The following is a 24,758-nucleotide window of genomic DNA, read 5'->3' as shown; positions in this document are numbered from 1 at the left end:
GAGATAAATGAGTCATTAAAGTAATGAGTTTGGTAATATAGTGGTTTGGTGTGAATAGCTTAAATGTGAGCACTGTCTGTCAGAGAGTGGGATTTGAGCCAGAGAAAGTCAGACCACTGTGCCCTATTCACAAATATTTTGCTGTGCTTTAGTCTTAAGGTACAGGAAGTCAGGAGATCAGCCGCACTCCTGAAATTGAGGTGTTAGAAAGGAGTAGTACTAGAGTAAATCACACTTAAAGCAAAAACAGCAATGTGTCTCCCTGAAGAATATTTTCTTATGCACTTCCAATAATTAAGGACAACAAGTATTTGATGGGAACTCCACTTACACTAAATCCATCTGTTTTAATGAATGGGGATTCACTCTCAGTACCTCTCAGCAGCAGCTAATCTGCTACTGAGAGGTATTACATATAATATGGATCTTACTAAATATTACAAGGAGAAGAGGAGGGATTAGAAAGTTGGACCGGGTTGGCTATTTTCACCAAAGACATAAAAGGATGCAGGAAAAAGGTAGCTGATCAGTTGTGATTCCCCTGTAAGTCAAGTGAGTTCAAATTCACAAGTTCAGGAAAAAAGTGTGGTGGGCTGTGTTTGCAGTGGCGGGAGTGAGAACTGTGAGCTGTAGGAAGGTTGTAGGGGATGAAAGGATGCTGAATAATTACTAGATTGTTTTATAAATTAATCAGCCGTCACTTGTGTTGATGCCATGGAGTGTGGGTGAGGGCATTATAGTCAGAATACAGTCATAGGTCCAACTGTTGTCCCACTTTTGAAAAAGTGTGTTCTATTTGTTTATAGGTGACTCAACATGTGGCCAGCGTGCAGTCTACCACAGCCTGGGAACAACTGGGATCCCCATTGTTAACGTCAACAACAACTGCTCTACTGGATCCACGGCCTTGTTTATGGCCAGGCAGCTCATTTCAGGAGGTAGGGCACAGTGCCATAAACTTAGTTTCATATTTATATTTTTTTTCACAGTTTGCCTTTCAGACCAGCTTCGGATAGTCCATGCTAGTGAATCCACAAAACCTACACTTTTTAAATAAGTTTGCCAAAACCAATAGGTATGACTATTTTCTAACTGACAGTGTCTCTTTTCTGCTTGTTGATTTGGTGAGGCTATGTAAGTGGGTTAATGTGAAAATGAGTCTCCAGTTGGAGGCATAAGTCTGTCTGTACATGGATGGATGAGCGAGTGAGAGTGCATGGCAACGTTCATGCATGTGAGAAATGTTGGATAATGGGTCCATAGCTGGGTGGGTGAATGGATGAGTTTGTGAGTGAGAGCATGGATGGAGGTAGGGAGGTTACAGAAATCCTATAGGCTGAGGCCTCGAAGAGCTGTAGTGATAATGTTAAAAAAAAGTGCCACGAATAGTGTGCCAATTCTAGCACCACACCAGAGATGAGCACTGTCATAAAGCAAAACGTTACTGCACAATATAGCTACATACCATATTAAGAAAGGGCCTTTGTTAGAGCACCTAAAGTAGATGACGTCTTAAAAGGTTACTGAGATGCGAGGTGTTATTAATTACTCTTATGCAGTATACACACACACATGCCCTCCATAGGCTACAATAAAATAAATATAAATATACCTTGTGTTCACGCACTCAACTTGTTAAATGTTGTGGAATTAAAGGTTAATGCACTGCGTCTGGAATAAGCTTCACAAAGCTGTTTTGAATAGCGATTTTGAGGAATAAATAAAACCAACAGGTTACCTTACTGAAACTGAAAACACTGTGTTCTTTTAGCCTCTGGCACACCAGAGCTACCCGGAAATAGAAGAGGACCAGTTAATGTCACTATAATAAGGGTTTGATTCCTTGCTGCAGTAGTGTCTGATATGCAAAGTACATTTAAGAGTCTTGCAGCCATCATGTGAATACCATGAATTAAGAAAGGTGACAATTTCTCAAATTAAACGTGTCATTCGTTTGCATGATTTAAATGTTTATGTAATTTGTGTATGAAAATCCGAAATTGCGAAGTTGTGAAATCTGTTTCATTTACACACAATACAGCAATGCTGGATAATGTGTTTAAGTTAAACATCTCATTATTTTGAAACATGCCGTTCTGGATAATTAATAGTACTATTTCATAAAATACCCATGTACAAAACCATTTGGTCGAAGATTAGTTATCCAATTTTTCATTGGGGAATCACTAAATATGACATGGAAAAAGGTAATATCAGGGTGAAACAATGAATTAGTGACGTCTGCTTAATGTAACACAATGGCCAGGGACAATAATATCTTAAAATACATGGAGGTCACCTAGATAAAACCACTGTTATAACATGCTTCAAAACACTTGTTATCATTTAGAGTCCCAATCAGCAGGGGCGGCTTCTCCATTTGGGCGGAGGAGCGACGCCCCCCCCCCGCCCTCCCTTTCCCCCCAGTAGCTGCAAACCTTTTACTGAAAAAGGCACTCCCCCTCGCTGCACATGTATGTTTGGCCGGCCGCCTCGGGCGGGCCAAACAAACATGCGCACTGGGCTCTCTCCAGCCCAGCAAGCCTGCACAGGCTCCCAGTCTGCCTGGGAGCACCCTACTCCCAGCCAATCCCGAGCACCGTCAGGATTGGCACAGGGCAGGCTGGGAGCCTGTGCCTGTTTGCAGGCAGCCAGCGACGAAACAGAGGAGCAGAGCGGCGTGCAGCAGCAAAGGTAAGTTTCTTTTCTTTTTTGTTTTTTATTAATTTATTTTGTTATAAACTAGTAGAACTAAAATATACGATTCAAAGACTATGAAGTCTAACCTCGTCTGATGCAGTTCAGAAATGGCAGGTGCGTGCACCAGACACCAAAAATCAGCTCACCCAGCAAGACTGTGTGTGATAGTTGTTGCAAAGTATATTCTGCCCACTTAATCCCCCTGGGATCTTTGCTTTTGACTATCCAGTTTTCGGCCTCTCACTGTGAGTCTCACTAGCTGAGTTTCAGTTTTATTTACTTGCACCAGTTAATTAAAACCATTGCAACTAATACTACTTTCGAATGTACCATTTTATACACAATTAAAAGAATAAAATGGAAACGATTATTACGATCCATAATTGTCATAACTTTGTTTTTTTTGTCTGATAATTTCCAACATATTTTCACTGGCATATTGAAAAAGTGCATCCAGAAGGATCTTAAGTCTAGTCTTGGTTAGATTGCAAAGGAACATATCATCTGTGTACAGTAGATGACTGAGTCACAGTGGACCCAGAAGAGGGGGATGACTATCTGATCAAGTGACTTTGTTAGGTCTGCTAGAAAAAGGTTAAAGAGAAGATGTGCTAGGATGCAACCCTGCGTGAGACCTTGATTAGCCCATATTTCCCTTGAGACATGAGTTCCATTGCATATTTTTGTTCAAATTTAAGTAGTAGTATAGAGTTGTTGTATCCCTGTCTCTCACTCATGGTAAATGGACTGAGAATGCTAGCTTCCTTTTAAGATAAGACGGCTACTGCGTAGCTATGTTAAGAGGCCATAGGCTAGTTACACACAAACATATGAACACACTTGTGTGTGAGCTGTGCATTTAGACTACTGTCTTGTGCAACCCGGATTCTGCACACAAGTAGCCTGTCACAGAACGGACTTTTCAGGAATTGGTACTGACCTGGAGTAGGCCTTATAATGTGAGTATGCATTCATAGTGTAGGTCTGTGTTGCTTAATGAAGGTCTAAGGTACCTACTTTGTATTTCATGTTATGGGCAATATCTGCCCTAATTGACATTATTGGGATAGTTAGGCCTACAGAGTCAAGCCAGGTATCAATCCAGGTGTAAACATGTAGCTTTATTGCAGATTTACAGGCCCTAACATTATATCTACTCCCCCTTTGCCACTTTAAGAATTATCATATTTCCCTGACTCACCCTATAATCATAATTCCAGGCCTTCATCCCCCCCCCCTTTACAGGTCCAAGCTAATTAGTATGCTGTCCAGAAAGAGGATCAAAGCCCCTCCCCCTCACACAATAGAGCCATTAACAGTGCTCGACCCAGTTCCTGGGCAACAAAGGGGTTGGGAGCAAATATACATCTGTTAATTAGCTTGTCAAACTGCACCTTGGCTTCATAACAGAGCTACTTAAGTACTCATGCCTTGGGCTTCGGAGCGCATCGTAAGCCCTTGCAAAGGGCTCAACATTTGCATATTGTTGGTCTTTGGTGCTGCATAATGACAAGGAGCACCACCAGTGCCTTTTTAAATGTGTTTGGAGGCTTCAGGGATTGCAGCAGTCCTTGAAGAAGTTCCTTCACACAAAGGCACCCTGTGTCTCCTATGACCTTATAATGTTGGCACCGGGAAAGACTGTTCAGTATTTCAAAGCTCTTTCTGAGCCTATTCTTTGGCACATAGTCTTTGGAATATAAGGAGTCCTGTTGGTAAGGCCCTAGGACTTCAATAGCAGTCTAACAAGAGTAAAATAAACTTATGGCGCATGTAATTTAAATTGATGCTTTGTTGACAATGTTGATGATTAACCCCTTCGCTGCTAGGCCTTTCCTCCCTCAGGTGGCAGGCCTTTTTTTTGCTATTTAGGGCAGTTCGTACTTGGGCCCTCATAACTTTTTGTCCACATAAGCTACTCAAGCCAAAGTATGTGTCCTTTTTTCCAACATCCTAGGGATAGTAGAGATACCCAGAGTTTGGTAGTTCCCCTGGAGGAGACCAAGAAATTAGCCAAAATACAGCGAAAAATGAGTTTATTAAAAAAAAAAAAAAGGGAAAAAAGGGCTGCAGAAGACGGCTGGTCGTTTTTTCCCTGAAAATGGCATCAACAAAGGGTTTGCAGTGCTAAAACCACCATCTTTCCAGCTTTCAGGAACAGGTAGACTTGAATCAGCAAACTACTTTTTCAACACAATTTTGACATACCCCATTTTTACTGTTTTTGTGCTTTCAGCCTCCTTCCATTTAGTGACAGAAATGGGTGTGAAACCAATGCTGGATTCTGGACAGCGAAACATTTCTGGAAAGTAGACAGAATTCTGAATTCAACAAGGGGTCATTTGTGTAGATCCTAAAAGGTTTTCCTACAGAAAATAACAGCTGAAATACAAATATATTAAAATTGAGGTGAAAAAAAAGAAAAAGCAATTTTTCTCCATGTTTTACTCTGTAACGTTTTCTTGCGATGTCAGATTCTCAAAAGCAATATACTGTTATGTCTGCTGGACTCTCTTCTGGTTGTGGGGATATGTAGGGCTTGTAGATGCAAGAAGACTAGGTGCCCAGAGCCAATAAAGGAGCTGCACCTTGCAATTGGTTTTCATTGTATACCGGGTATACAGCAATTCATTGGGTGAAATATAAAGAGTAAAAAATAGGTATCAAGGAAACCTTTGTATTTCCAAAATGGGCACAAGATAAGGTGTTGAGAAGAAATGGTAGATTTGCACATCTCTCAATTCTGGGGTCCCCATACTAGCATGTGAATTACAGGGCATTTCTCAAATAGACGCCTTTTTTACACACTGTCTTAAAATTGGAAGGAAAAAATGTAGATAAAGACAAGGGGCAATAACACGTGTTCTGTTATTCTGTGTTCCCCCAAGTCTCCCGATAAAAATGGTACCTCACTTGTGTGGGTAGGCCTGATGCGCGCGACAGGAAATGCAACATGGACACATCAAATTTTTACATTGAAATCTGACGTGTTTTTGGAAAGTGCCCCTCTGTGGATTTTGGCCTGTAGCTCAGCCGGCACCTAGGGAATCCTACCAAACCTGTGCATTTTTCAAAACTAGACACCTAGGAGAATCCAGGACGGGGTGACTTGTGGGGCTCTCACCAGGATCTGTTACCCAGAATCCTTTGCAAACCTCAAAATTTGGGAAAAAACCCTTTGTCCTCACATTTTGGTGATAGAAAGTTCTGGAATCTGAGAGGAGCCACAAATTTACTTCCACCCAGCATTCCCAAAGACTCACGATAAAAAACGGAACCTCACTTGTGTGGTTAGGCCTAATGCCCGCAACAGGAAACGCCCCCAAAACGCAACATGGACACATCACATTTTTACATTGACAACTGACGTGTTTTTTGGAAAGTGCCTAGCTGTGGATTTTGGCCTCTAGTTCATCCGGCACCTAGGAAAACCTAGCAAACCTGTGCATTTTTTTAAAACTAGACACCTAGGGGAACCTAGGATGGGGTAACTTATGGTGCTCTCACCAGGTTCTGTTACCCAGAATCCTTTGCAAACCTCAAAATGTGGGAAGAAAAACACTTTTTACTCACATTTCGTGATAGAAAGTTCTGGAATCTAAGAGAAGCCACATATTTTCTTCTACCCAGCATTCCCCTAAGTTTCCCGATAAAAATGGTACCTCACTTGTGTGGGTAGGCCTTGTGCCCGTGACAGGAAATGCCCCCAAAACGCAACATGGACACATCACATTTTTACATTGACAACTGACGTGTTTTTTGGAAAGTGCCTAGCTGTGGATTTTGGCCTCTAGTTCATCCGGCACCTAGGAAAACCTAGCAAACCTGGACATTTTTGAAAACTAGGCACCTAGGGGAATCCAGGATGGGGTAACTTGTGGCGCTCTCACCAGGTTTTGTTACCCAGAGTCCTTTACAAACCTCAACATTTTGTAAAAAAAAAAAAAAAAAAAAACTATTTTTCCTCACATTTCAGTGCTGTAAAGTTCTGGAATCTGAGGGGAGCCACAAACGTCTTTCTAGACAGCATTCCCCCCATCTCCCGATAAAAATGGTACCTCACTTGTGTGGGTAGGCCTAGTGCCCGCGACAGGAAATGCCCCAAAACTCTACGTGGACACATCAAAATTACGAAATACAAAACTACCTGATTTTGCGGTGGGGGGCACCTGCGTTTTTGGCCCTGGGCTCAGCAGCCATCTAGACAAACCTACCAAACCCAAACATTTCTGAAAACTAGACACCTGAGGGAGTCCAGTGACTTGCGTGGATCCCCACAGTGTTTTCTTACCCAGAATCCTCAGCAAACCTCAAATGTAGCTAAAGAATCTCATTTTTCCCCACATTTCTGTGTGGGATCACCGCACCGGCACAGATTTCCTACCACTCAACAATCCTCTCTGCATTCCGGTAAAAATGATACCTCACTTGTGTAGGTTGGCCACGTGCCTGTGACAGGGAAGAGACAAAAACATGTTGAAAATGAGATGGAACCAAAGCGGGTCCAAAAGGACAGTTTGGAAAAAAAAAAAACGTTTTTAGGCTGACAAATGGGGCAGAACTTCTATTAGTATAGATGCGACAATGCTGGGTGGTAGGAATTTTGTGGAATCCGGAAGGTTCCATCACAAAAAGGTGGGAGAAATGTATGATTTCTATCAAAGTTGGAGGTTTTCAGGGCATTGTAGGTAAGAAAATGGTGCGGGTGCATGTGAAGCACACCACCCTGGACTTACCCAGATGTTTAGTTTTCAGATGTGTCTAGGTCTCCTAGATTTTCTACATGGCAGCGTCCCAAAGTCCAAAAAGTGCAGTCCTCACCATTCCAAGTGGGTAAATTTTGAGAGGTAGCCAAGCTCTGATGGCCCAAATGTAAAACCAAAACCCAAAATAATCAAATGTCCTCTTGCCCCCCAGGAGAGCGACCCTTGCCTAAGGGGTTGCTCCACATATGTAGAAAAATAAAAATAAAAAATAATCTCTGGTGCCTAGTGGGAGTCAGGGGTGAAAGGGAAGCGATTCCCCTTCCATCCCTGATGGTGGGTGTGGGCTGGGTGCAGGACGAGCTGGCCTCGTCCCCGGCACACGGGAACTGAGGACAGGACCACCTCGCCCCAGGCACCCTGGGGGTTAACATGGCTAGGTTTGACACTATTATGAATGTTAAAAAATGATAGTATTACCCCCATTGACATTAGTGGGGGAGTGTAACTGGCATTGGTTATTGCTAATGTCCCCATTCTTCTTAATGTTATTGTAATAATTAAGTACATGCGTTCTCTGCTTTTTAACACCCTGGCTAATTCAGTGAGCCTACCTTATTGATAATGGTGTCCACTTATCTTGTGATGTTGCACTTAGTTTAAGTGGAGGGTTTTGTCATTATACCACTTTTCATTTTTAAAAGAAAGAGCGCTGACTGGACAATGATTTATTGAGTGTTGTTGCGAATCAGCGAGCTAAGGTTTATAGCTCACAACTCTGCACATGAGTAGGTCTTAGACTACTCTGGTTTGCTACCCTGAAAGAGCCAAGTGCTACCTTTGGGTACTAGGTTCCCAGTTTAAAAAAAAAAAGTGGACTTATTACTTGTGAAGGACTCCCATCCTTCGCAACTAATAATCCAATTTCTTACAGTAGTCTTCAAGGCTGTGGCGCTACTTCCTTTGTGAGGCCTTTGCTAAATGCAGTGAGGTCAAGCTAGTAAGGCAACCATCTTCAGAATGAGCTGCATTAAGTGAATGTAGTGGCAATGAATAAAACAAAATAAAGCTTATTAGTAAATAAATTGTTTTGTGCTAAAAGGCATGACCATAACTGACATAATGCTCACTTTTTATGTCAGATGATATAATTAAGGAAGAGGCCGGTACTGTAGCCTTGCGTGGCGCTACTCACTGCCCGTAGGACTGTGCAGGCAAGAAGCAGCAAGCATCACAGTATTGTTGCCTGCGTGCTGCCCAAAGGACACACACTGCCCTAGAAGCAACATTGCTTTATGGGTCCCCTGTACCACAGTGTCTTAGTCTTGCAACACTAAGGTGGCCATCTTTGTGCAATTTGATGCTTGACTAAATTTTAGTTACAGTGCTATCTGGTACTCCCAAGGAATAGAACACAACAAAGAATACATTTTGTAATAAAACGGCACTGCTCTCCTACCACTATACCCCTACAAAACCACATTAGGGGACCAGTGTGCGATGCACTGTAGCAGTGGGCATCATGGACCTTTTGCATCTTGATGTTTGCCTTTGTAAGTGCGGAATTAAACTGTAACTGGGCAAAATGCTGCAACTCACTCACAGATGGCTGCAGTGGGCTGACCCATGCTGCATGCTGTGGTGGCTGTAAGCAAATGTGAATGACACTGTAACAAACCAATGGATGAATAGTGCTGACTTGAAGGCCCATATATATAAGTCTTTATATATGTACGTATTTTTTCAAGATTTGTCTTAAAAACAAAAGTTCTTAGTTAGCACCAGACCTAAAAAGGGAGTAATGACGCTAGGCAAAAGAAATGGGACAGCTCAACTAATCAACAGATTAACATGATGGAGCCTTCTCTTCTCCTTATAATACATCACTTTTATATCAGTTCCGCGTTTACTAAAGCAAACCACTCAGAAGCAAATCATTTGACACATGCATCAGAAGGAGTTGTCCAACCTGAATGGCTCAAGTCTATAATAGGCAACCTCAGGAGCGTTTCTGCTGAGCTGTACTTCATTATCATCGTAAAGCTTATGTTTCCAGCACACTATTGGTCCACATCTTAAGACACTTCCTCCACTAAGGATGAGGAAACTAATTAATAAAAATGTGATGGAAATGTTTCAGCCTAGCCTCTAAACATTTGGGAACACCATCTAGCTTTAAAAGAGTGCTAACTATATGGAAATTAGCCTGACCTTGTGGGGAAAAAAGCATCAAAGCCCACAGTGCTACACCATCAACTTCTTGCAAGAGAACACCCAAACTGTTCATTCCTTGTGGGCATCATAAGTGAGGTGACAGAAAAAAGATACGCACATATAATTTGCAGAATCTCCAATTTTTCAACAGTGTGCAGAAAGATCAGGTTTTGTTATCTTAAAGCGAAACTTGAATCACCAGGAGAAAGGACTATTCTCCATTAAGGGGTCATCCTTACTATTCATAAACATTAGAACAGCCTTCACCAACCAACTGCTCGTGAACTACTGGTAGCTTTCTGGGTACCTGTAAGTAGCTCGCCTGTGTGCTGTCCAGTCTACTAAATTAAACGCTTTTATTTGTCTGAATGAATATGTCTATCAGAATTTAAAAGTGTGTATTCACGACGAAAATGTGTGTATCTTTGCAACTCCTAAGCTGACTTTTGGAGAAATGGTTGACTTTGAAAAATATATTTAAAGCTGATATTTCAGTAATAAATCATTTGGTGTTGGAGGGGCTTATTACCAATATTATTACTTTGGTGCCAGAAATGTTGTTGCTATGACTGTTAGGTTTTACCCACGTAAAAGCATTCCAAATTAACAAATCCTTTTTTTGTAACTCCTGGCAACCCTGTTGGATGTATTGAGGTGATAACTGATGTTGGGACTATTACAACACTACACTACTAATAATACTAGTAGCTTGTGACGATTTTCAATGAACATAATTAGCTCTTACTAATAAAAAGGTTGAAGACCCCTGCATTAGAATATTCCCAGGTTCTGGATCGCTGAACCCCTTTTCAACAGAGAAAAGTAAATCTCTCCAACCTTAAACAAACAAAGCATATGTGAAGATCTCAGGGATGTTGTCAGCTGGCCTGGCCCTCCAATTCAATTTCCCATCCTAAAGTGGCCCATTACTCATAACAGCTGCTCCCATGGCCTGTACAGAGAGCAGTGAGCTATGTCAGCTGGCTGAGGCCTGCTGTACTCCTCAAAACTGAGGGTGAAGAAGAGCTATCAGTTGTCCTAGCACCCTGTTTACAAGGCTCCAGGGGAAATATCAGGTGCCATAGTTCTCCTTAGCTCATACAATTTTGTGGTCTACTGAGGCATGGAATAGATCTTGTGCACTTTTATACAATTGCAAGCAGAGTAATGGGCCACCTATCAGCTGTCCCAGGCTGCCATCAGTTTTGTAGTAATATTAGAATATTTAATATAATATTTTCTTGTAATGGTTATGCGTACAAAGAAAAGTATTTAGTATAAACCAGACCTGATACTCTGATTCCTAAATGTTTTGTGCTGTTCAGCATTGGCTCTACAGATAACATTTTGGTACAGAGCAGTGGCTGGCATGAATATATATTTTGTACAGGAAGGAACCTTAGCATACCTGGCATGAATTACAGTTTGTTTTTCTAGCTGATTTAATGTCCGATTTGTACTAAAACCATTGTCTTTATTTCAAGGGGTGGTTGACTGTGCGTTGGCTCTTGGCTTTGAGAAGATGGAAAGCGGCTCTCTAGTTTCCAAAGTAAGTATACAATGACAGAGGACTTTTTTTTACAGTGGTTTGCTTGTATGCTCAGTAGCATTGCCACAAACATCACCCATCACTAGCCACCCAAAACTATTGATCAATGTAGTGCTATATGATGGATTTTAAAGTAGAAAAGGAAGATCTGACATTTTTTGATAGTGCAGAACATTAAAAAAAAATAACACACATCTTGATCTGTCAGTGAAAAAAGAGTCTGTATTTAACTGTTACTACTTTTTGATTCTGCTTCTTAACCCTTTCGCTACTAGGCGAAACCCACAGGTGATCCAGAAAAGATATACATTTCTGAAAAGTAGTCAAACTTCTGAATTCAGCAAGGGGTCATGTGTGTAGATCCCTCAAGGTTTTCTCCAAGGAAAATACCTGTTGAAAAAAGAAATATTGAAAATGAGTAGGAAGAAACGGGCATTTGTGATAACATTTTCATCTGTAACTTTTTGTCACAATGGCAGATTGATAAAAACCAATATACCGCCATGTCGGCTAGACCCTTCTAGCTGTGGTGATATATAGAGTTTTTGGAGAACCTACAAACCCAAGGTACACAGAGCAAACAACTAAGCTGCACCATACAATGGGTTTTCATTGAGTACCAAGTATAGATCAATTCCTATTTGTGGGTACCCATACTAGTGTATGATTTGGAGGGTATTTTTCAAAATGTCATCTTTCTTATACACTGGCTTACATTTAAAAGGCACAAATGTAGCAAAATCTAATTGGTAATAACAAATGTTCTACTATTCTATGCTGCTTCTTCAACTCTCCCGATAAAAATGGTACCTCACTTGTGTGGGTAGGCTTTGTACCCGTGATTAGAAAGGGTCCAAAACACAACGTGGACGCATCACATTTTTCCACCAAAAACTGACCCTATTTTTCCAATGGTGGTAGCTCTAGATTTTGGACCTTAGCTCAGCCGGCACCTAGGGAAGCATAGACAACCTTACATTCTTGAAAACTGGACACCGAGGGTTATCTAAAATGGGCTGACTTGTGCAGCTGTCACCACATTTGTTACCCAGAATCCCTTACAAACCTCAAACTTTGACTACAAAATCACATTTTCCTCACAGCTCTCTGATGGAAAGTTCGGGAATCTGAGGGGAGCCACAAACATACTTCCACCACCCGGAATTCCCTCAAGTCTCCTGATAAAAATGGTACCTCACTTGCGTGAGTAGACCTAGTGCCTGCGACAGGAAACTGCCCAAAACACAACATGGACTCAGCGCATTGGTCCACCGAGAACTGTCCCTCTTGTTCTTAAAGTAGGTAACTCTAGATTTTGGACCCTACCTCAGCGGGCACCTAGGGAAACATAGCCCACCTGTAAATTTTTGAAAACTAGACGCCTAGGGCTATCCTTGGTGAGTTGACTTGCATGGCTTTCCCCATGTGAATCCCCTGCAAACCGCAAACATTGACTAATGGGCATGAACATTTCTTTGATGAAAAGTTCTGGAATCTGCAGGGAGCCAGAAACTTTCTTCCAACTGGCATTTCCCCCAAGCTTCCCAATAAAAATAGTATGTCATTTAAGTGAATAGACCTTGTGCCCGCAACAGGAAATGGCCGAAAACGAAACATGGATGCAGCACGTTTTTCCACAGAAAGCTGACTCTCTTTTTCCTATGTGGGTAGCTCTAGTATTTGGACCCTAGCTCAGCCTGGACCTAGGGGAATCTAGCCAAACTGTGCATTTTTGAAAATTAGGCACCCAGGGATATCCAGAGTGGGCTGACTTGTGTGGCTCTCATCACATTCTTTTACCCAGAATCCCCTGTGAGCTTGAAACATTGAATAATAAACACAGTTTCCTCACATTTCTGTGATGAAAAGTTCTGGATTCTGCAGAGAGCCACAAACTTCCTTCCACCCGGTATTCCCTCAAGTCTCCCGATTAAAAATGATACCTTACCTGTCTGAGTAGATTTAGTGCCCGTGACAGGAAACAGCCCAAAACGCAACATGGACACAGCACATTTTTCCACCGAAAACTGACCTGCTTTTTCCCAGTTGGACAGCTGTAGATTTTCGGCCCTAACTCAGCCAGCACCTAGGGAAATCTAGCCAACCTGTACATTTTTTAAAATTAGACACCTAGAGGTATCCAGGGTGGGCTGACTTGCTTGGATCCCATTATGTTTTTTTTTTTTTTACCTACAGTGTCCTGCAAATCTCAGACTTTGCCTGAAATCACACATTTTCCTTACATTTCTGTGATGGAAACTTCCGGAATCCACAAAATTCCTACCACCGAGCATTGACCCACCAGTGCCGATAAAACCACTGCCCCACTTGTGTGGCTGGGCCTAATTCAGCAACTGGGATATATCAAACCAAGGACAATGGGAGCCCTTGCATGGAGAGGGGGCAGAAAGCAAAAGCCCTTGCCCAAGGGGCCACTCTCCCCTCCCTGGTGTCTAGTGGTGTGAATCCCTGCTTGGGGATCACCCTCCTGTGGCAATTGACAAGGGAAGTGTACCATTTGAAAGGGGATATTCTCCCCTTTCTATTGATACCTCTCCCGCCTGCTTAGGTGCTCGGGGGGCCGAGATGACCTCCCTGACGATACCCAGCTAATCATCTCACTGACCGAAAACCCCACAACTGCCAAGAAGAATATCCACAATCAAGCTCAACTCTGACAAGACTGAGATCCTCATCCTGGGACCCTCCACATCAGCCTGTGACAACTCCTGGTGGCCATCCACCCTCGGCACCCTCCCCCCCCCCACCCTATAAACCATACACATAACCTCAGCTTCATCCTCGACTCATTGCTCACAATGACACGCCAAGTCAACTCAGTCGCATCCTCCTGTTTTCACACACTGACTTCTCCGAAAGATCTACAAATGGATTCCATTGGACTTCCGCAGAACCATAATCCTCGACCTAGTTACCAGCAGACTCGACTATGGCAGCACCCTCTACGCTGGCACCACCCAGAAGAAACTTCCATATCTAAAACGCGCAAGACATTCCTCGCTGCGAACACATCGCCAGTCACCTAAGAGACCTCCATTGGCTTTCTATTGAGAAAAAAATTAACTTCAAACTCCTCACCCACACATTCAAGTCCCTCATGATCTAGAACCCGCCTACTTCAACCACCGCATCACCTTCTAATCCCCCACCAGACCTCTCTGCTGTGCTCAACAAGCACTACCCATCATACCCTCATTACGGAAGACCTCAGCTGGTGGAAGATCCTTCACCTACCTCGCGGCTAAGAGCTGGAACACCCTCCCCCTGCACCTCCGGCAGTCATCATCGCTACCCCAATTCAGGAAGGACCTTAAAACCTGGCTCTTCAACTTAAGCTCAGAGGACAATCCCCCCAGCGCCTTGAGACGCTTTTAGGGGGAGTAGTTGCACTATATAAACCTGCTTTGATTTGATTTGAGGCAGCGAAAATGAAATTAGCAGATTATATCATTTCACTTTTCTTTTCAGTGAAATGAGGATCAGCGTGCATGGTCGTCATTTCACTGAAAACAAAGAAACAGTCTTGGGAACTGAGGATGCTCTTCCATACCATCTGAAGCTGTTTCTTTGAGCAGTAAATACCGCTAGTGCCTGCACCAGAGGGATTTCCCGTGTTGTGTATGGGGAGGGCTGGGAGCCGTCCGACACACATAAGCACCGTGGCGTGGGACTCCTACCAGCCGTCCTACGAATGAAAAGGTTTAATGTATACTTTTTGCCATGGCTATTTTCTTAAACTTGACATGAGATTGCCAGGACCTGAGCACCTTATCCGGAAAGTAAATCCCTTCCTACTTCTGTGTGAAGCTAAGACTTTGAGCAACAGTTCTTCTAATGAGACTGAGGACCACACAGATCGTTCTTTGTCCCCTTTATGCCATTAATCCTTGAAATTATTAGATTGGTGAAAACAAGAGGGGTGCCCTCCTGTAGGTAGACCACTTGTGACTGTTACTGAGACACCAAGGACAATGACATAAAAGTTATTCTGGAGCAGAGGTGGAACCTGTTTGTCATTTTAATAACGAGATATTAGCCTGCTGCAGTCTCAGTGGATAAAGTCTGATTCGCCAACTAGCTTTCTTCTCATGGAACAAGCTATCCTCCATCTTGTCTCCTTCCACCCAGCCGACTCTAGAATAAGGGGCCTATGATGGAAGCAAACATTGACAAACTACCTTTTTCTCATCTATGTTTCCTAAGTCACCTTCAGAGTAATGGGACTGGCACATGATTTCCTAACCTGAATACAAAGGTCATTATGAAGTAAAACATGACTTATTTCCATATTCTGATGCATTTCAAACTCTGCCATGATTTCTTAGTTGCTTTTCACAACTGCTTGTTTCACAAGATATTTCAGTTTGTTAATTCTGCATTTGAGGATGTTTACTACTACTTGCCAGGTAAATGTACTGACATACTTTATTAGCTCCAGCTTGTTTACTATATATTGCAAGCCTGCTTCTACTAGCTGTTTTACATTGTGTACACATACCTCCCTCAGTCTTCTCTGTTTGCAATACACTTTTACACTGACGTGTAACTGAATTAACTATTTGTTATACTTGAAATGTTTGTTAAACCTGTTTCTTCAGGTACAGTTATCTCTGATTTGCCTTCCTCGTTTGAAAAGCATACTCCTTGTACCAGGTTGTAAGTGTCATTTGTCTTATGTACATTTAGTTTTAGGGATAGACAATTACTCATGCACCCCATCTTCCTCATGCACCCCATCTTCCTCATATACAGGTGGATTGTTTAACATTAACCACATAAACGCCCTACTTTGACTTGTATTTAGTTTATGTATGCACATTTGTTTATGTTCATTATCCTTCTTATCTTAGCTTGAATCCTTTGCAGATCCTTGTGTTGCAACTTGTTGGCATACGCACATAGTTACTTTGGCTCTGTTAGAGAGCGATTCGCCCACTGTTCTTGTAGCTTGGCCGCTCACCTGTCACATAATTTTGGAATCATGACTTCCACTAAAATCTTGAAACTGCTCACTTAAACCTGGTCCTAACTCTCACAAAATACTTTACCTATTGAATGCTGCAGGTAATGAGAACATAGACTCTTCCTGAGACCTTGATTATTGATCAATACCATAGCATACAGAACTGTAGACAAAAAACTTGACTGTCTGGTTCCTGGTATGCAGACAAATTAAAAGCCCTATTCCTTCCTGCCTTTCTACAGGGTGGCGGGGGGGGGGTGGTAAGGTAGTAATACACCCACTGTTGGAATTTGGGGGAGGGGAAGAGGTAGAGGGTGTGAAAGAGAAACACTGTCTGGAATTAACCCTCACAATGGTTTGTCACAGGCTGGGCCATGGTCCAGGTTAGCCTCATCAGCAGAGAAACTACATTGCCCACTACACATTGGGAAGCGGCCCGACCAGATTTCCAGTGGCTGAGATTAAATCAGAATTAAATCCATCACCTTGTATTTTTTTGCATTGCTGCCCTAAGTGCGCTGTGTATGCCCAGAAGTTGGTCCCGGGTTCTCTGTGCTACTAGAACCAAGCTATACAGAATAGCCCTAACTTGTGTGAAACCAGGCCCAGGTTGCTTGTGTTCTGGTTCAGGAAAGACCTGGCCTGGCAGTTCGGGCTGGACCGTTCCCATGAGGACCAGGGTCAATATTGCTTTGCACATGTCTGGGTCCCAACTGAAGTCGCATGGTGGACAAAAAAACAATAGATTGGGATGTGGCCAGACCGTTTACCTGTGGCTGAGATTAATTCAAGCATTCAATCCATTTCCTTGTTCTTTTAACTTTCTGAAAGTGGTATTTTAAAAATTGTAATGAAAAATCTGACTTTACCATTAAAGAGGATTTAGCATTACAATTCCATAGATACCAAACAAGACACACCCACCTCCTCTCAATTAGGAATTACAGCTTATGAAATGTAACAAGAAATCCCTAATGTTATCCTATGAGGGAGGTAGGCCTCACAGGGGTGAAAAACTAATTTGGGAGTTTTTCACTACCAGGACATGAAAAACGTAAAAGTACATGTCCAACCTTTCAATTACACAGCTCCCCTGCTCTAGGGCCTACCTTAGTGGTGACTTAAATGTAATAAAAGGGGAGTTTAAGACTTGGTAAGGGGATTTCAATGCCAAGTTGACATGGCAGTATGACACTGCATTTGGGCTGCAGAGGCAGGCCTGGGACAGACATGTTTTGGAGGACTACTTAAATGGGTGGCACAAAAAGTGCTGCAGGCTCACTGATAGCATTTAATATACAGGCCCTGGGTATATGGTATACCCCGCTACAAGGGACTTATGAGTAAATTAAATATGCAAATTGAGGAACACATTTTCTGTCTGGTGGGGACCCTGAACTACATTGCCCACAACACCTTGTGGCAGGGAGGCCGCACCTGCTTCTCTTCAGCACTGGATGGGTGCTTATAACAGATCTGTGACATTCACGGCTTGGAACACATTTTCTGACTGGTGGGGGCCCAGAACTACATTATCCACAATTCCTTGCGGCAGGGCGGCTGCACTTGCTTCTCCTCAGTGGAGGATGGGCACTTAAAATGGATCCAGGACTCCCACATCGTAGAGCACATTTTCTGTCTGGTTGGGGCCCTAAACTGCATTGCCCATGACACCTTGCAGCAGGGAGGCCGCATCTGCTTCTCCTCCGTGCTGGTTGGGCGCTTATAAAGGTCCCTAGACTCCTGTGGCGAGGGATACATTTTCTACCTTGTGGGAGCCTTGAACTACATTGCCCACAACACCTTACAGCAGGGAGGCTGCACCTGCTTCTCCTGAGCACTGGGCGGGTGCTTATAACAGACCTGTGACACTTGCAGTGCAGGACACATTTTCTGCCTGGTGGAGGCCCTGAACTAGATTGCCCACGACACTTTGCATCAGGGAGGCCGCACCTGCTTCTTCTCAACACTCAGCGGGCACTTATAACAGATCTGGGCTCCCACAGCACATGACGCATTTTCTACCTGATTGGGGCCCTGAACTGCATTGTCCACAACATCTTTCCACAGGGAGGACATGCCTGCTTCTCCTCATCGCCTGGTAGGCTCCTATAACAGAACAAGGACTCCTGCAGCGGTGGATGCAATTTCTGCCTGCTTGGGGCGTTGAACTGCATTGTCCATGACACCTTGCGGCAGGTAGGCCGCATCTGCTTCTCCTCCGTGCTGGTTGGGCGCTTATAAAGGTCCCTAGACTCCTGTGGCGAGGGATACATTTTCTACCTTGTGGGAGCCTTGAACTACATTGCCCACAACACCTTACAGCAGGGAGGCTGCACCTGCTTCTCCTGAGCACTGGGCGGGTGCTTATAACAGACCTGTGACACTTGCAGTGCAGGACACATTTTCTGCCTGGTGGAGGCCCTGAACTAGATTGCCCACGACACTTTGCATCAGGGAGGCTGCACCTGCTTCTTCTCAACACTCAGCGGGCACTTATAACAGATCTGGGCTCCCACAGCACATGACGCATTTTCTACCTGATTGGGGCCCTGAACTGCATTGTCCACAACATCTTTCCACAGGGAGGACATGCCTGCTTCTCCTCATCGCCGGGTAGGCTCTTATAACAGAACCAGGACTCCTGCAGCAGTGGATGCAATTTCTGCCTGCTTGGGGCGTTGAACTGCATTGTCCATGACACCTTGCGGCAGGTAGGCTGTATCTGCTTCTCCTCAGCACCAGGTGCTTACAACTGACCATGGTGTGCAACTCATTCCACCTTATGGAGACTCCGAAATACATTGCCCACGGCACCTTGCGGCAGGGAGGGCACCTCTGCTTCTCCTCCGTGCTGGTTGGGCGCTTATAAAGGTCCCTAGACTCCTGTGGCGAGGGATACATTTTCTACCTTGTGGGAGCCTTGAACTACATTGCCCACAACACCTTACAGCAGGGAGGCTGCACCTGCTTCTCCTGAGCACTGGGCGGGTGCTTATAACAGACCTGTGACACTTGCAGTGCAGGACACATTTTCTGCCTGGTGGAGGCCCTGAACTAGATTGCCCACGACACTTTGCATCAGGGAGGCTGCACCTGCTTCTTCTCAACACTCAGCGGGCACTTATAACAGATCTGGGCTCCCACAGCACATGACGCATTTTCTACCTGATTGGGGCCCTGAACTGCATTGTCCACAACATCTTTCCACAGGGAGGACATGCCTGCTTCTCCTCATCGCCGGGTAGGCTCTTATAACAGAACCAGGACTCCTGCAGCAGTGGATGCAATTTCTGCCTGCTTGGGGCGTTGAACTGCATTGTCCATGACACCTTGCGGCAGGTAGGCTGTATCTGCTTCTCCTCAGCACCAGGTGCTTACAACTGACCATGGTGTGCAACTCATTCCACCTTATGGAGACTCCGAAATACATTGCCCACGGCACCTTGCGGCAGGGAGGGCACCTCTGCTTCTCCTCCGTGCTGGTTGGGCGCTTATAAAGGTCCCTAGACTCCTGTGGCGAGGGATACATTTTCTACCTTGTGGGAGCCTTGAACTACATTGCCCACAACACCTTACAGCAGGGAGGCTGCACCTGCTTCTCCTGAGCACTGGGCGGGTGCTTATAACAGACCTGTGACACTTGCAGTGCAGGACACATTTTCTGCCTGGTGGAGGCCCTGAACTAGATTGCCCACGACACTTTGCATCAGGGAGGCTGCACCTGCTTCTTCTCAACACTCAGCGGGCACTTATAACAGATCTGGGCTCCCACAGCACATGACGCATTTTCTACCTGATTGGGGCCCTGAACTGCATTGTCCACAACATCTTTCCACAGGGAGGACATGCCTGCTTCTCCTCATCGCCGGGTAGGCTCTTATAACAGAACCAGGACTCCTGCAGCAGTGGATGCAATTTCTGCCTGCTTGGGGCGTTGAACTGCATTGTCCATGACACCTTGCGGCAGGTAGGCTGTATCTGCTTCTCCTCAGCACCAGGTGCTTACAACTGACCATGGTGTGCAACTCATTCCACCTTATGGAGACTCCGAAATACATTGCCCACGGCACCTTGCGGCAGGGAGGGCACCTCTGCTTCTTCTCAGTATTGAGTGTGCGTTTATAATGGACCTAGCACTCCCTCACTGCAAGATGTGTTTACTAACAAGATGGGGTCCGGGCGCCCTGAACTACATTGCCCACGTCATCTTGCCGCAGGGAGGCGACACCTGCTTCTCCTCATCACCGGGTAAGCTTTTATAACGAACTGGGACTCCTGCGGCATGGGACGAAATTTCTTCCTGGTGATGGCCCTGAACTACTTTACCCATGACACCTTGTGGCAGGGAGGCTGTACCTACTTCTCCTCAGTGCTGGGCAGGCTCTTATGAAGGACCCGGGACTTGTGGTGCTTAACGTGCCAGGGCTCATGGCCACTTGGCACCTGGACAGGTGGGAAGATTAGCAATGCTAAACAAAGGGGAGAGGGAGGCTTAAAGGGGAGGGTCTATCCTCCTTGAAGCTTAAGTAAACGTATTTAGAGACCCAACCCAGAAGTAGTTTTAACTTACCAAGACCCCACCACTCCTATCCTTTTCTAGCATCCACATCGCTGAGACCAACAGTGCTCCTACGTATTCCGTCGGTCGCAGCATGCCTCGTTCTGCAGCAGAACGGGAAGAAACCCAATGATGAAGCATGCCACCAAGGGGTAACCCTGGTGGGTGAGGGTTTTTCTAACAAAAAAAACTTTTTTTCTGTGGAAGTTTTTCCCTTCTGGGTTGGGAAAATTAGCTTGTCAGGTAGGCGTGCTATCTCAAGGCTAGTACCAACCCTAAGGTGGGCTTCCGCGAGGTGGACACAAAATTTTAGAAGTAGTCAGTTTTGTGATGGTCTACCTAGGAATTCTGCGACAGGGTTATGCCCACTTCCTACAGGAAGTGGACATATAGGGGGCCGTAGTGATCCCAAGGGCCAGTAGCCCATTGGCTACTACCTTACTCACCCCTAACACTCTTAAATTAAGTGTTTAGGGGAGCCCCTGGAACCAGAGAAGCAGATCCTTGTGACCAAAGGAAACCAAGGACACCGAAGAGCCGAAACAGAAGAGGTGAAAAGAAGCAGCTGACCTTGTACCATTCCTGCTGGCCTGTCTGCATCCCTCATCAAAATCTGCACCAAAGGTGACTTGTCCTGCAGCTGTGACTCCAGAAACCCAGGAGGACTGCCTGCCGCTGAAAAGTACTCAAGACCTCCCGTGAACAGTGGGACTCTTCTCCAGCCAACTCCAAATGAAGGGATTCTGATGCCTCTGGAACCACCAAACCATGACACCTGAAGTCACCACTGCACCTGCCGACTCCGACTAGATTTGAATTGGACCTGTCTTCTAGAGTCTGAGTCCATAGTGGTTTCACCCCTCCTGGACTCCCCGACTATGCCTGCAGCCTCTGCAGGCAGCCCCCCTCCACTGCGATTGCTCCGGTAAAGAAAACCCGACACCTATGGACACCTCTGCACCCCTGAGCTGTGGAGAAGAGGAACAAAGCCTCCTGGCCAGAGCCTTCAGCCTCTTTTCACAGTGACTGATCTCCATTGGAACACATTGGGCACCCAATGTAGTTTTGCACTGGCCACCCTAGTGCCACTGAAGGTGTACTGATGGTGCTGCCTTGGACCTTGCCCACTACTCACCATAACTCCTGGAGATTGGTCTTGTAAGTCGCTATACTCCACCTGTTTGCAGAACTTGTTTTTCCTCCCATTGGATAACATTGCAAGACCCAGAAATTGCACTGGGCCCATTTTTTAAAGTGAAAAGAATTCCAATTTAAAAACATACTTACCTGAATGATTTTTCTCTGATGCCTAAACATATATAAAGATACTTGCTATTTTTATACCATGGTGTGGATCACCTTTTTGAGTCCTGTGTCTCATTTATTGACTATTGTGTGTACTGGAGGATGCCTTGCACTCCTCTGTGTTAAGCCTAAGGCTGCTTGACCACACTACCTCTAAATGGAGCACTTTGGGATTGTACATCAAGCCCTGTCCACTCACTGGGGAACCCCTGGACCCTTTACAGGGTATTCACATACCACAGAAAGGGCCAGCTTCCTACATTGGTGGTGCAGTTGGGATACAAGACTTGAAATCTACTGTACCACTTGGTTGATAAGTAATTCCACGGAGGAATCCCAAAATTGTCTCTAATTAAATATTTTTTCCAATTTTGGTTAAGTCCCTTTTGCAAAACTAGTTAGAATTTAAAATAGTAAAGTAAGATGGGTACTTTAGAAAAGTACTTAGCAATTTTTTGTAAGTCCTTTAAAAAGTTTCCAACTACTTTAAACACTATGGTGACGGTTATGACGTTAGTGGTAAGTACCGTCTACTGCCGCAGTGACGGCCTCCAGCATACCACAGCGGTGGCGACCATCCGTCTGCCAGATTATGAGCACTACCTGACTTCTGCCACAATCAGGGTGCAAATCCGGCACTGTTCATACTGGCGAACGGTGGTGACCTGCGCTGCTACCACCAGCACCGCTCTGCCAGTAGAATGCCAGCAGCCGTATTTTGAGCTGAAATACAGCCTGGTGGTGTTCTGCTGGCAGGGCGCTGCTGGTGGTAGCAGCGCCCCTTCCTGTTCCCAGCTGGAAGACCTCCTTGTTCGAGGTGAGTCGGGCTTCCGACAAGGGAGGGGGGGTGGGAGGGTGTGTGGTGTTGTGTGTGAGTGCATGTGTGAATGCATGTATGTAAGAATGTGTGCGAGTATGTCTGGATGAATGCCTGTATGCTAGTGAATGAGTGAATGCGGTATGCCTGTGAATGAGTGAACGCGGTATGCGAGTGAATGAGTGAATGCGTGTATGCCACTGAACAAGTGAATGCGTGTGTGGTTGTGGGGGGCAGGTGTGTGGTGGGTGCGTGTAAGGAAATGCCTCCTTGGCATGGTTACCCCCTGACTTTTTGCCTTTGCTGATGCTAAGTTATGATTTGAAAGTGTGCTGGGACCCTGCTAACCAGGCCCCAGCACCAGTGTTCTTTCCCTAAACTGTACCTTTGTCTCCACAATTGGCACAACCCTGGCACTCAAGTAAGTCCCTTGTAACTGGTACCTCTGGTACCAAGGGCCCTGATGCCAGGGAATGTTTCTAAGGGCTGCAGCATGTCTTATGCCACCCTGGGGACCCCTCACTCAGCACATGCACACTGCCTCACAGCTTGTGTGTGCTGGTGGGGAGAAAATTACTAAGTCGACATGGCACTCCCCTCAGAGTGCCATGCCAACCTCACACTGCCTGTGGCATAGGTAAGTCACCCCTCTAGCAGGCCTTTATAGCCCTAAGGCAGGGTGCACTATACCACTGGTAAGGGCATATGTCCATAAGCACTATGCCCCTACAGTGTCTAAGCAAAACCTTAGACATTGTAAGTGCAGGGTAGCCATAAGAGTATATGGTCTGAGAGTTTGTCAAAAACGAACTCCACAGTTCCATAATGGCTACACTGAAAACTGGGAAGTTTGGTATCAAACTTCCCAACACAATAAACGCACACTGATGCCAGTGTGCAATTTATTGAAACATACACCCAGAGGGCACCTTGGAGGTGCCCCTGAATACCAACCCGACTTCCAGTGTAGGCTGACTAGTTTCTGCCAGCCTGCCACACACCAGACGTGTTGCTGGCCACATGGGGAGAGTGCCTTTGTTACTCTGTGGCCAGGAACAAAGCCTGTACTGGGTGGAGGTGCTTCTCACCTCCCCCTGCAAGAATTGTAACACCTGGCGGTGAGCCTCAAAGGCTCACCCCTTTTGTTACTGCGCCCCAGGGCATCCCAGCTAGTGGAGATGCCTGCCCCTCCGGCCCCTGCCCTCACTTTTAGTGGCAAGGCTGGAGGCGATAATGAGGAAAACAAGGAGGAGTCACCCACCAGTCAGGACAGCCTCTAAGGTGTCCTGAGCTGAGGTGACCCCTGCCTCGAGAAATCCTCCATCTTGAGTTTGGAGGATTCCCCCAATAGGATTAGGGATGTGCCTCCCCTCCCCACAGGGAGGAGGCACAAAGAGGGTGAAGCCACCCTCAAGGACAGTAGCCATTGACTACTCCCCTCCCAGACCTAAACACACCCCTAAATCTAGTATTTAGGGGCATCCCAGAACCTAGAAAACTAGATTCCTGCAACCTTAACAAGAAGAAGGACTGCTGACCTGAAGCCCTGCAGAGAAGACCGAGACGACAACTGCTTTGGCCCCAGCCCTACCGGCCTGTCTCCGAACTTCGAAGAAAACTGCAAAAGCGACGCATCCAAACAGGGACCAGAGACCTCTGAAGCCTCAGAGGACTGCCCTGCACCCAAGGACCAAGAAACTCCAGTGAACAGCGACTCTGTTGGAACTCCTGCAACTTCTTTGCAACAAAGAAGCAACTTTAAAGACTTCACGTTTCCCGCAGGAAGCGTGAGACTTTTGACACTGCACCCGACGCCCCGGCTCGACCTGCAGAAAACAAACACCTCAGGGAGGACTCCCCCAGCAACTGCGAGCCCGTGAGTAACCAGAAACGACCCCCCCTAACCCCCCACAGCGACGCCTGCA

At 45.3% G+C, this 24,758-nt stretch overlaps 1 protein-coding gene across 1 annotated transcript in view; it reads left to right on the top strand.

Moving 5' to 3' along the window:
* The window catches only part of SCP2 (sterol carrier protein 2), a 322,938-nt gene that overhangs the window by 99,161 nt on the left and 199,019 nt on the right, over positions 1-24,758 (top strand). Inside the window, exons 4-5 of the mRNA XM_069232654.1 lie at positions 807-938; positions 11,102-11,166. Of these exons, the coding sequence (XP_069088755.1) occupies positions 807-938; positions 11,102-11,166 (197 nt within the window). The remainder of the gene's footprint in view (positions 1-806; positions 939-11,101; positions 11,167-24,758) is intronic.

Source organism: Pleurodeles waltl, chromosome 4_2 (assembly GCF_031143425.1).
Source record: "Pleurodeles waltl isolate 20211129_DDA chromosome 4_2, aPleWal1.hap1.20221129, whole genome shotgun sequence".
Taxonomy (NCBI): domain Eukaryota; kingdom Metazoa; phylum Chordata; class Amphibia; order Caudata; family Salamandridae; genus Pleurodeles; species Pleurodeles waltl.
Note: the sequence above shows the minus strand (reverse complement) of the source record. Positions and strands in the feature narration are given on the sequence as shown.